This window comes from Apteryx rowi, unplaced genomic scaffold (assembly GCF_003343035.1).
Source record: "Apteryx rowi isolate R43461 unplaced genomic scaffold, aptRow1 scaffold_144, whole genome shotgun sequence".
NCBI lineage: Eukaryota > Metazoa > Chordata > Aves > Apterygiformes > Apterygidae > Apteryx > Apteryx rowi.
Window position 1 is genome coordinate 604,408 of NW_020447686.1, and position 13,906 is coordinate 618,313.

The 13,906-nt window shown below is 39.6% G+C and overlaps 1 protein-coding gene across 1 annotated transcript in view; it reads right to left on the bottom strand.

Moving 5' to 3' along the window:
* The window catches only part of UBAC2 (UBA domain containing 2), a 113,957-nt gene extending 107,982 nt beyond the window's left edge, over positions 1 to 5,975 (bottom strand). Inside the window, exons 1-2 of the mRNA XM_026058184.1 lie at positions 5,861 to 5,975; positions 3,839 to 3,865 (exon numbers count right to left, since the gene is read on the bottom strand). Of these exons, the coding sequence (XP_025913969.1) occupies positions 3,839 to 3,865; positions 5,861 to 5,975 (142 nt within the window). The remainder of the gene's footprint in view (positions 1 to 3,838; positions 3,866 to 5,860) is intronic.
* Between the last annotated feature and the right edge of the window lie 7,931 nt (positions 5,976 to 13,906).

Consider the following 13,906-nt stretch of genomic DNA (forward strand, 5'->3'; position numbering starts at 1 on the left):
CCTGCCGGCCTCACGCGGCGCCGGCGGCGGCGGGGCGCAGCGCGGCGCGGCCCGCTCCGGCCAGCGCCCCCGGCGCCTTCACCTGTATCGACTGACCATGATTTGGGGGGCCCCAAACGTCGGGGCCGCGCGTTCACCCCGTTCTTCTAGTGACTCCAGCCGCGCAGATGCTTGAAACGTCGGATACGTGCACAATTAACCTCCGCCGGGCCTGACGCTGTAGCAGCAGAGTGCTGGCTAGCTTTTATCCGTTAACACAACTGGGCGCTCGCGCGTACGCTCGAACACCAGAGTCTGAGCAATGCGCCAGCAAAATTGCATAGAAGTCCCATTCCGTTATTAAACAATGACGTGTTGTATCTGGAGGTGCTGGCTTGCCGTTATAACAGGCGTGCAAACCCAGTTTGGCCTGTCAGCTTTAACTGCCATGCGATAATCTTGTTGGCGAAGGAGGAAAAAAAGGTTTTATGTGGAGCTCAGAAAGCTGAGAAAACAAGAATGATAATACTGAGGTATGCAGGACATTTTTATAGTCAGGAGTGACTCACGGCCACAAAGAATTGGGGATCATGATTTATCAGTAGTTTGCTACACAATAATTCGCTTGGTTCCCTTATCTTCCTTGAAGGATAAAGTATACTGATGTACTTGTGTTTTCCTTTCTGCAGCTCAGGAGATTTTTTATTGGAGGAGGTATATAGTATCCAAAATATACTGAATTCATTGAATGCGTTCTTTTAATCAACCTGCGGTACAGAAGTCATACAGATTTGGACGACCTGTGTGTAGGCAAGACCACAAGTTGTAGCAGGGAACACTCTGGAGGAGACACCGGAAAGCCAAGCAAACTTGCCTAAGATTTGAGGGGCTGCTGCTACCCTGGACCGGCCATGCCAGAATGCATCACTGGCCATCACAGGCATTGCAGGCACAGGGAAGATCACTTTAAAACTCAGGTACAGATAGACAGATATAGATGGAGAGATATGAGTTAGTCTAGGTATAATATATATACGTACATATAATTAGTTCCATCTTTCTAAAGATGATTCAAATTTAAAATTTTTAGTTGCCTTTGGAAAGCCAGACTCATTACACTTTAAAAAATATAACACCCAAGATGAGATCTGGCTCACCCTAACTTTGGGAGTAAGTGTCTACATGTGAGTCACATGTAAGCTCTCATTATAGCTAATGGAGGTGTAGTCAATATGTTCAGGTGAGACTAGAGAAGCTTTCATATGACCAAAAGAAGATGCCTACTTTCAGATGAAACGATTTGCTCCCCAGACTTCACTGATTCTACTGAACAGATCTCCGTTAGCCATCATGGTAAGTCACACATCTAGCTCACATGTAGATACCAACATGGTAGACACCTAAGCTAGGGTGAGCCAAATTCCACCCCCAATTCATTCAAATGTGGTATAATAAGGCTGAAATTATTGGGGCAGCAATGCTTCTATCTATTCTTCTATCCTGAAAGCTCCATTTTGAAGACTTCCCTACGTTTATGTTCCCACAAGGTAATCGTGATTAGAAAGATTCTTCTCTGCAACATTCAGCACTGGTATTGGATGGAAGTCAGAATTATTAGACATCTAAGAGACGTAAGCATGTATTTTGCTGAATAAGGATGCATTTAGGCAGATATTTCAGTGCTGTTTTGAATGCAGCCCTGTGGACTTGTTATCACTGACAGATATAGCTAAACTGAGTGAGTAGCAGCAGTTGGCAAACTCCTCCCAACAACATACCAGATGCTCGTAAGTTTGTCAATACTGCTGGGATGTGGGGAGCTGGCTCTGGATTTAGCTGCCACTGTTTTATTTAAGTCTATAAATATATCAGTGAATCTATTAAATGTCTTATGAGATCCTTGTTTCAAAAAAGATTTATTTATTAAGTCATTTTTTCTGGGATGAGATCAGATTAGATACACCATGTGTTCTGAGAAAACTACGTACCCCAAGCTAATAATTACACTTTCACAAACGGATTGAACTGTAGATGTAACTTAGTTTTTGCCTTCAGATACAGTGCCAACCAGAGACTTCATTAAAGGAGAGAGCTTTTTATCCTGAGATCGACAGTGTTGTCTAATAGCTTGTCATAAAAATTATGCAAATGATGTGTATTATTTAAATATAAAGAGTTGTCCACTTTGGAGTTAAATGAAATCACCAGTTCTCAAGCTTGCCTTGGAACATGTCCCAGAATAGGAAATCTAGCACTTATCTACTAATCCACTTAGAACAAGCTTACAAGGTTCTGACACTGCTCAAATGTCAGCTTAAATATCTGCATTTGTTTATTACATCTAGTTAGTGGGGTCAATTTGGTATGCTCAAAATAAACTTATTTAAATTTCCCATTCAAAAAAAATTCCAGAACACTGGAATTTACATTGCTAACTATTTTCTCATGTGACTAACTTGCTTTCTTCTCTAAACTTGCAGTGTTTTTGAACCAGCTCTTAATTACTAATTAATCTGATCTCTAACAGTCAGATGCTCCCCTGCCATACAGAATGAAGGACAGCAGAAGAATGAACAGAGTGGAAATGTTACACCTCACTCAGGAATTTTCTGTCTTAACTCAGTGCTGTCAGGACTCTGCAAGTTAATGGGAGATGGTCTGTGTCTCTCAGACATCTGCAGTTTCTGTGGCATTCATACTAGCACTTGCAGTTATTACAATTGTCATAATTACCTGAACCATTAGCAGATATCCAAAAAGAAGTTAAACTTAATAATTTTAATAACTTCTGCCTACACCTTGTCTTCAGTTAGAGAATAAAGTAAAGAAGAAAGCTGTGCACAATACCCTACAGAGGAGAACTTTATGGCAGCATAGCTTGCTGATAGCAGTTTGTATGAGAATGGGAGGAAATGCACAAGGTAGAGCAATTCACTGGGCTGAAATCAGACTGCTTGGTCCTGTCTCTTTCCAAGATTAGAGACTTCCTCTCACTCCCTCAGAAGTGAATAATGCTTTGTACCACAGCAGGCTTTTTGTCCTCTTAAAGTGTAGTGGGTTCATTTTATTACACCGGGTTTTTTATGATGGCTAAAAGGTACCCGGCACTTCATAGATGAGTTCTTTCAATGTATAGCTGGTAGGCTTAGAATAACATAAGGAGCAATGGTGTGGGAAAAGGATGAGCTTTTAGGTGTTTTGTGAGTTCTTAAAATGTGCATAAAGTAAAATAAGGCAATTTAATGACAAAAATGGCAAGAATATTGTTTTTTATCTAATTTTGGCCATTGATTTGGCATCACCCTATCATGAAAATTTAAAGAGTGCTCAAAAGTTTTCTATTTGTTATGGTTTTAGCCATTTCAATGAGATTTTTACAAAACATTAAACACTATGTTAAACCTGAGCTCCATACCAATGTCTAGTAATAATAATATGTAACTATTGCTGCCTAGTTCAAACATCACTATCACTTCTTTCAGCTGGAACCCCAGAATGGGAGGCAATCACATGGCAAGTGTTTAAGAGACTGGCTCAGCTGGAGCTGAGCCAAGTGACCAGCTGGTGGCCACCAGCAACCACAAGCTCCTGCTCTTTGCACTGCTCATCTCCATCTCCAGCCAGAGCCTCTTCATGCATACTCTGTTTTCAGGGTCCCTCCCAACTGCAACCACCTTCTTCCAGCAGCATTCCCTACTTTGTTCTCGCAAGTCACCACAAATGTGCCCCGTCTTTGCCCTCTGAATTTACGCCATGAGGCATGCTCCTCCAACGTGGGTGAGAGGAGAACAACAGTGCAGTGCAGCCTGCAGAGATGCAGAGGAAGCACAAGAAAGAAAGCCTGCGAGCTCGCGCTTACCTGGACTTGCGGAGGCAATGTTGCTTTCTTCTCACCCAGTATCTCTGTGGACTGAGCTTACATGCTTGTCAGCTTTACACTGAAAGTATTAACCATCACTTCCTTTTTAACAGTCAATTGTGTGACTTCTAAGCACCAAAACCACATGCAAAGTGACTACTGCACCCAGATGTTGGCATCTCTGTGTTTAGAGGTAGCAGCAAGCATTTGATCAGCAGCTTTGTCTCCAAACACTAGTAAAACACTCACTCCCTCCGATTTTTCATCCTTAAGGATATGTTCTCTGTCACAGGAGCTGGGCTCTCTACTTGGAAGAAGTCTGGGATCCTGTGAGAAACAAGTGTCCAGTAGTATAACCAGAAACTCAATCATAATGCAAACACATTAGGAAAACAATGTTAAAATACACAAATTAATTTTGGTATTTCTTAACTCTTGATTTTTACATCAATTTTTATGTTTAATGTTCTATGTTAATATTTACATTTCATTTGACTTAGAAAGAGGTGAAACCTCATTCTTATAAGAAGGCTTAAAAATACACTCTTCTAGCTACTTTTAACTGAGCAGCTGTCACTGGATTTTAAATCAGTCATGTGAAAAGCATTAATTTACTACAAACTAAACTGCAAAAGACGAGTAAGAATCTGAAGCGATGAGATTTAAGTATATTGCATAGAAGACCCAATTAAGGAACCCATTACAGGGGCAAAATATTATGTCTAGCATTGAATAATGCAGCATACTGTGCATATCTGTACACTTTCACGCATACTGGAGATTAAGTATTAGCCATCTATTTCAGACTGAATTTATGTCAAATAGTACGTCTGTGATCTGAAGTTAGTATTAAATTACTGAAGATAACTATCAGTGATAGTAAAAAATTGAAACCTCTAAGATGCAGAAAACAACTTACACTGTTGCATGCTGGTGTGGCTGCGCTGAAATGTACTATTCTAAACATTAGATTTTAAAAAGTATTTATAGGGGTATTTAAAGGATTTTTTCCCTGATACCTACTCATGAAAAATCTCAGATCTCCTCCTCCTCTTGCTTCACATCCATACAGACTTGCACATTGCAGACCTATTTGTACCCCCCCACACACACACAGTATAAAGGTTCTTAAGCTCCCAGATCTACACTAAGGAGACAACTCTATGTTCTTTCACCTTAAAAGGGAATACATGGCCATCCACACCATGACATTTCCAGGTACTAACAGAGCCAAAAAATGATAAGGCTTTAAGCAGTCCTCTCTCCCCCAAATGTCATTATTCCAYTTGTATTTTATTTATTTAAACTCAGGCATGAAGAGGTAGTAGTCTTGTTTCCCCCAATGGTAATTCTGATTGGATGTTTGATAATTAGATTTACTGAAGCCAGAAAACAATTCTTAATGTCCTGACTGCTAGGGGCACCAAATCTGTTCAACACTTAGCCCACGGCGGGCTAGGCCTGTACCAAAGGATGTTTGTGTTCATGTAATTTTGTTAAAATATAATGATCCCTCAGAAGAACACACATGAAGAATGTTCACTCCAGAAATACACTTGCATGGTATTTGCAAAAAAAGTACACATGCCTGCAGGAAATAGGCATTTCTGGGGTTTCTTTTTTCTCTAAAAATGTTAATAACGGAAAGTTAGATGCAAAAAATCTATGCCATATTGAAGTGTAAAATTTTGGCCAGTTAGGGCCTTTAAGTTGCAATCAGAAAAATAAACAGAGCAAAGCTATTAGAAACGCATAGAATATGGCTTCTTGCAGTTATTCTTGATGCCATGTTATACTTTTTCCAACGTGGCCTATTTTCYGTATGTTACTAGGAACACAACAGTGCTGTTAGGGTCTGTAAAACTGAAGTTTAGACCTAGTCTAAAACTGAAATATAAAAGTAATTAAATGCAAGAGCCAGCATCCTTACCGCAGCTTTAACTCCCCTCTGTTACATGTAGGTGCCTTTCTTATTCTTCTTGCTAAATGCAATTTAATATAGTTTAGTATTTTAAAAAATACCTGGACTGCTTTGCAAATTGGGAGGGGAGTCGGCTACAAAAATCGCACGTCTTGAGGCCAGTTGCTGCAGAAGGGACCGGGGAGGCAAAGCAGCATCTCCTGGCACCGAGACCATTTTCCTGCCCCGCACAGAGCGCGCTGCCACTTGGGGCTCTTCTCTTCTCTCCTCTTCTGGCCGATGTGTCTCTCCACACCACAAGGGGGAGGTGGTGGTACTTTTCAGTTCCCAGGCTCCAAAATGAAGGCAGTTTTGCCCTGGCCTCCTAGGGGATTTACCGGAGAAACAAGTGCTGAAGTGGCGAGCCGTGCTAATTTTCAAAGAAACCCCCCAAACGCCTGAATGATGACGCTGCCTGGAGCCTTCCTGAACTCTCCGGGCTTCCCGCCTCTGCCCCGCTCTGGTGGCCCTGACCCTCAGCGAGTCAGGGACGCTTGCTCCTCCGCAAACCTTCCCACGCCGGCTGGCAATGAGACAGCAGGCTGAACTTTATGGGAGGGAGGAATTAAAAGGTTTCATTTAATATCTGAGAGAGTGTGTAAAATGCAATATTCATCCTTTCTATTATTATAGCAGGTACATTGTAGATCTCACACCAGAAGTTTTTGAGGGTCGGTAGTCTGAATGCACCTAACGGCAGATAAAACCTGTTGTGCAYGGGAGTGAAAGTGTGGTGAGGTCTTATTTATTTATAAACTCATTTAACAGTAGATCCCTAAGTTTGCATTAATGCCATTTTTTGCGCTTTAATCAAGCTAAAAATAGTGATCCAATACTGAATCATCTAATTCTAACACTCAAGTTTAGCATTTTTGTTTTGTTCCCATTGTAAGCTAAACTAGCGAGCTTTTCAAGTAAATGAAAAATAGAGCAGCAAAATCAATAAACTCATTTGCACACACAAGATATGTATTTGTTGTAACATCTGTTACATTTGTTCAACCAGCAAGTGTATATTTTCCACACAAGTCACGTTACATAGGTGACAAAAATTTGTTAGTACAAATATTGGTTTAATGAATGGATACTGGACAACACACTTATTTTGATTAATTTTGTATGTGAAAGTGTATTGAGAAAAAAGAATTTTCAGTCATTTTCCTATGATTTTGCTTTCAGGTTTAAATGCAGTTAGTCATTCCACAACAGTATGGTTTGGGATTTCAATAACTAATGATTTGAACAGATCCATGTTAAAAGTTGATGAATTGAATTATCCACTCGAGTGAGAACCTATATTTTCATATATACAGGGAAAGCAGCTTGTAGGCTAGATTCAGCATCAGTGATCTTGCTGGCAATATAGAGATTTGAGGACAAAAATTAAGCCTTTGCTTCTTACACTGCATTCAGATGTCATATAAACCCAGATATTTTGCTCACTTGCAGGTAAACTGTTTTCACCTGAAGATCACAATGTTAGACATTATGTCCAGGAAAAGCACTGATTTGGAGCAAAAACAAAGGGAATTTTGGGCTGAATACTCAAATACCTGCACAGTATGCAATACTTCAGATGCAATCTTTTTCTAATTGCAATTTTATGCCATATTTTAGATGTACATTACACTGTAAAAAAAGGTACAACGAAAAAGGGCACGTCTGTTCCACATGTTTTCTAGCCTAATTCCAAGCACAGCGAATTCAACAGAAAGGGTCCTGTGGATTTCTTTGGAGTCTGGATCAGAACAGCGCCCTTTCAACTTCCAAGCTAAGGGTAGCAGGATCCTGAGTGGAGACAGATGGAATGTGCTTGTTGTGGTTGGAAGGATTCACGGAACAGATGGCTCGGCAGTGGCTTTTTCGTGTGTTTTGAAATAGGAGCAGGAAGATGCCTAGTTAACATGAGGTGGGAGGCCATGTTTGTTCTACGGGTATGGCAATGGCATGAAGGAAGATACTAAATCAAGAACAAAAAAAAGAGACCAAGGGAGGGGTCAGACGAGAAGGCTGGATGGAATGTGAGGAATTAAGAGAAGGGTGGAGCAAGGGATGAGGGGAAGAAATAGAGCACAGTCGGAGTTATGCAACTTGTCGTCTCTTAAATGCCATACTGACGGAAGAAGCAGCCGTAAAAAGCTCTGGGGGTGAGACGTGGCAAGGGTGATTGACAAAAAAGGTAACACCGAAGGGATCAAGCCCAGCTGGTCTGTGCAGAGTGGAATGATGATTAAAAAAAAAGAGAGAGAAAAATGAGTAAAGCTGCAAAGAAAAGCTGCTGATTTATCCTGAAGAATTGCAGTTGCCTTGTATGTTGTATCTGTTGCCTTATGTGTTGTATCTATAGCTACTCTTTTTCTGTAAGTTCATACAACTAGAGTGTTTTCAGATCATCATAGTTTAGTGAGACTGTCCTGTTTCATGATTACCCTTGTATTCCATATGAAGGTTACAAGGAATGAAGTACAAAGAATATCTTTCTTCTACAAAATCCAAATGCTATAGGACCTTCTGAGTATATGCATATGTGTAGGCAACACATCTTAAAAACCTCCAATTCATGTGCAGTTGAGTAACTGCCCTTGAAGAGTGCTTGTCAATATATATTCTGTGTACGTATACACACACAACGGCAGTATACACAATCCATATTTGATGAATCGTAACCTGTAACCTAAACTAACATGGTGTTTGGAGGCTGGCTAAAGAGGCATTATGGTACTGCTCTGGGAAAAAAAAAGTTTCAAAAAATCATTGTTGTCCAATATTGGTGCTTCTGTTGTGAAAACTGTTTAATAAAAATCTGGACTGACCATCAGGTGGCTATTTTGGAGTAATCAGAAGTAATGACGCATGCAAAAAAGCCAGATCAGCAACTTCAGCCTAACAGAATGAACCCTAACCTGGTAGGAGCAGAAAATGGAAAGTGATCTAATTGTGCTACACTAGAGCAAATCCTAATATAATTTAAAACACAATTATATAGACTTTGAACTGAAATTTGATGACTCATCAGTTTTTCAGTATTTACTACAAGCAATCGTAGGGAAATTTCAAACTGGTTTGCAAATAAAAGGCTAATATTTTCTAAATACACAGGGTATGCAACCTGGCTTCTCCCTTCTCTGAAAGAAGCTCAAGGAAAAAAATTGAAAAATTGATTATTTGAGTCAAATGAAATCATGTAACCACCTACAGTAAGAATTTCGGGTGAGGCCTGAGAAACACTTTATCAAGATGGGAAATTAAAAAAGGTGTGTCTTTCATCACGTATTGTATTTCTTCATTTTGTCTTGCTGATAACAACCAAGATGATCTTCTCAGACACAGGCATAATTAATAAATCATTGCCCTGGATTTAAGATGAGAATATTTTAGACCCTTAAGAGCAGAACTGAGATCCGAATGGAAAGTAGATTACTTATTGGTGAAAAAAGACTTTCAAGAATTTAGTTAGAGTGAGGAAAGAATCATAAAGCTTTTCACAGTGGACAGAGATAAAGGCAGAGGTGCATTACCTGCTCTTTTCTTATACTGTCAAATCCAACAGGAAAGTTGTTATTCATGAGAAACCAATGGACAATACTATCAAAATCCGGGAACTAGTATTGTCTTAGTTAGACTAGGGCAATTATTCTCTATCAGCATCCTGTCTGACTTTCCTGAGGACCCTAGGGATTAAGGGTATTTGAATATGTTTGCAAATTACAATTTAATCAAGCAAAAAATAGAAGTATGTTTGAAAGAGATTCTTGATTTTGTCTCATCTATTTGAGCAGATGATTAAACAACAGCTGTTCTTGTCTCTTATTGGTTTATTGACCAATAACCCTATTCCTTTAAATCACAGTGTACAAATGAATGTTTAGTCTTTTATTCATGATACAATAAAAATATGGGGCAGTCAGCCTGCTAAATTATTTCTATGTCTAGGAATATTTGCTGACAGAGGTACCACTTCCATAACTGAACTGTCTTTTAACTCAGCAGGGATTATTTTGGTTCTTCCTTGCAGTGGTAGGGCTCGTAATTTAATTGATTGATTCTCCCTATCCCCCTTCCTAGACATGAGGGACCTGCCTGCCGCTATGGATCTGCCACAATTTCTCTGCAGATACTTAGGCTTTCTATCAACCATGCTATTTTTGGCAAGAGAAGAGCCTAATTAAATCATGTGGGCTCAAAACACATCGTAAATGGAGGTGCTGCCTGGTATATGATGTGGTAAAAGTGCCAAGGGCCAAATGCCTCATCCATCTTCTTCCTACGTCACGTGATATTTTCTTACAGCACGTCTCCTTTGGAAAAGTCTTGTGCAATAGGTATGAGACACAATTAGAGTTTAATAACTATTTTAGACTTGCTCTCTGCATGGCCATTCCTATTCTGCAAGAAAAGCTGTCTTGAGGTTTAGCGTAATTCAATGTAGAATAACTTTCACACACAAAATGCAATCAATCAAGACTGTCCACACTGTCATTTGGTATACAGCAGCTTTCTAGCACTAGTTATTTCAGGCTTTTCCTTTGTGTAAATACATTTGGTGGAACAGGTTGTGTTCCCCAAGGAGCAATATTTGTTTCTCTCAGATGCTTGCTGTCCATTCTAATAAGTGGTGGATGACTAGTCTCAAACAAATGGTTCATAATCCCAGTAGATCACTCCTAGAAAGAGAAGGAATTACACAGGGGTTCAGAAGCAATGAACTCGGAGCGACTGAATCAAGAGTCTCTCTGGCTTTTAATGACCATATTAGAAAGGATTTTGAGGTGTTATGGGAGGATTTGGGACTCTCCCAGATTAAAAAAAAGGGGGGGGGGATCCAGAATGCCCATTGTTTTGAAGAATTGTCCCTTACAAGACAAAGACTTCACAAACACCAGACAGTTGGGATTTTTAAATCTTGAAGTACAGATACTAGGAAAAAAATACCCTGTATGAAGCCTAACAAAGTGCTATGCCAGTAATTAGCAAGTCCTAGCTAACGGGACACTCTTTGATAATGCTATACATATTTACAAGAACTATAGAAAGAAGGAGAGCTGAACTGTGTGAAGACACGGAGGTCAGACAGTCCCATCTTGCAGCCACAGGTAATAAAAAGAAACTGAGGGAAACACTCTGGGAACACGTGTTACAATGACAGCAAAAAGAGAGCTCTCAAGCAGAGTTTTAGGAACAGTGAGACTCAAATCTCTCTCTTTGTAGGTGTGGATCTGTCCAAGCGATTAAGGGGGCTAAAGCACTTGGTCACCTACCCCACATTACCTTCATTAGTACTACCTCCATGAAAAGCTTTGCCTTCCATAGCATGAGCTCTAATGCCTTTCTGTGAGAGATTATGGTGCTGTACTACTCAGATATTCCATCTCTTTCACAGACAGTCACAAACAACACCTGATACATGAATATAGTGCTCAAAACAGGTTATCTCTATATACCGGTCCAGCAGTTCAAATGACCACCCAAAAGTTTTCCTTGTCTGTAAACCTGTGACAAGGTTACGTGCTGACTCAACTTTCTTTCTTTCCATATTTGACTGTTCTCTGTGTAGACAAGTACTCAAAAATATGCAAATGTAAAGGTCTTAGTCTCCTTTCACATTCATGTAAATTGAGATTCAAGCTCAAGTTTATAGAGTGGATTGCTCATCATGACTGACAGCCCTGGAGCATGGAATTATTTATCTGCAGTGCATGTACAAACAGGCTGGCAGCAGTGTTTGTTTCAGTATCTGCCTTTGCCCTTCTACCTCAGCACTGGAGAGACTGCAAGATGAAAAAGTAATCCAGATGTATTATTACAGTATCCTTTAATTTTATTATGAAGCTTACTATATTTGGTGGTTTTCTTTTAGTCCCAGGCACTGAAATCTAGAGATTGCCTGAGAATCTCTGCTTTGATTTTTCCAAAGGAAAAGTTTTGAGGCCTTGAAATTGCAAGGAAAGGTTTGAAAAATGTGAGGCAAATTTGGCACAGAGATTCAGAGAGAATGCCAAAATCATAAAAGGCACTTTTTGGAATGTCTATAAGCCAAGGAGTCTGACTCATGTGTTTTGAGAAATGGAATTAGCAATACTGTGTAGGGCCTCCCTCTGCCCTATTTCACCTATGCAGTCACTCTTAACAACAAAACAATCATAAAAAGTTACTATCTGATTCAGTAATATGCTCTGCTAACTGGTCCAAACCAGCGACGCAGAAGATAGAGCAATGACCCGATTGTGTTTTCTTGAACTTCTTGGGTAAGACTACTGGTGACCTTAAAAGACAGCTAGCCAACACAGCTGTTCTATGTGGAGATCGGAAGAGGTCAGAGGCAGCAGATGGAAAAGTGATTTATTTTAAAAACTGTCTGTGTACATTCAAGAAAGCTAACTCACTGTGTTCAGACTTTATGTTCACATCTCTAGATATTCTAGGGAATATAGTCTGGCTGCTATCTTGGTGTCTACAGTTTATATCCCTGCTCTTATTTGCCCCTTCTCCAAAAGAGACAGAGAGACAAGGTTTCTTCAGGAGTATGTACAATTCAGGTTGGATAAAATGTGAAGACGAGTATGTATGAGGTGTCTATATTAAAAAAAAACACAAACAGAAGATAAAATACTGCATGACTGGAATGGAGAGCAGAATTGTTCAATGACACAGAAAACAAAACAGTACAAAAAACCTAACAAAACTGGCCAACAGATTCCTCAATGCTTAAGTAAGATTGCTCTCAACACAGCCATTCTCTCTCCACTTGTCAAAATGACTTTAATAGTTATAAGTGTATGGAAAAAAAACCTGATGCAGATCCTCAGCTGGCTTAGGTCAGTCTAGCTCCATCCATTCATTTCCTTGGACCAAAATCAATTTGTAGCAGCTGAGGATCTGGCTTACTGCCTCCACAAGTAAGCACAGATACAGCTTCCTCTTACCACTTTATATAAAAGCATCTCATTTACAAAATGTGCGAGTTTCTTGTAACTGTGTTAAAGTTCATTTTGTTTAAGCGTGCAGTTCTCTTGCCTGAGCACAGACAATATATGCAACTATAATTTCCTCTGTGACTAATATGCCTTCATAGTCATGGACAATTATATAGCTTTGCCATTTTGGGTCTGCAGAGAGGTAAGCACCTTCACATACATTGTAACTGGGCTTTGGGTTTTTTTGTCTAGCCTTGTTAAAGGCTTAGTTAACACCTTTCTTGGAACTGACTTCATGAACATGCAAATGAAAAAATTTCTCTTTGAGTTTTATTGTAGAGCACAACTAATTAACACAGTGAAGTGCAACTGAGTTAAGCAGGAGAATCACAGCTCATAAATAAAGATAATAAAATTATAAAAGGTGTAACATATATATATAATTACCTGTTTGGGAGGCAGCCTGATCTGAAACAACCAGAACAGATTTGGAAGACAGGAAATCCTGTGTTGCAATCCTCGTTCTGCCAATGACTCACTGTGTTGCAGTAGGCAAGTCACCCACCTCTCCTTCACCAAAAGGTTGTAACTCAGTGGGAGTACCATGAGCATTTATTACTAGAATAGACAAAGCACTTGAAACACAGAAAGTGTGATTTGAGTACTTAAGAATATTATGTGGAACAGATACCGTCCCAAATCAAAATTTTCTTACATCATTTCCCATATCCTGTTCAGAGTTGTGCAGGTGAGAAAAAAGGGACTCAGTTTCTCAGTGGTTGCCCCTTGAAAATTAAACAAATCTGATTTTTGTTGCTTTAAAGTAATGGATTACAAAACTGATTGCAAGAAAAGAATTATCATAGGTGCACGATCCTGAAGAGAGTGCTGCCAAAGGACTGCTGATGGCACAGAATCAGGATTTTCAGTCAGGAACAAGAGATTCAGTGTCAATCTTCAAAATCCTCAAAGAAAAATCTCAGTTATCAACAATTAATAACCAATAATTGTGATATTATAACTCCATGTTAATCCAGAACTTTACTCAAAAGCAATGTTTATAAAAGGATCTCAACTCCTGTGTTGTAACATCTCACTCCTACAGAGGAAAAAGTCTGAAGATGAAGAAATCCCAGAGGAAGTGAACTGGAGGTTGAGTCAATACTGTAACCATGCAATCAGAGGGTAGATGTA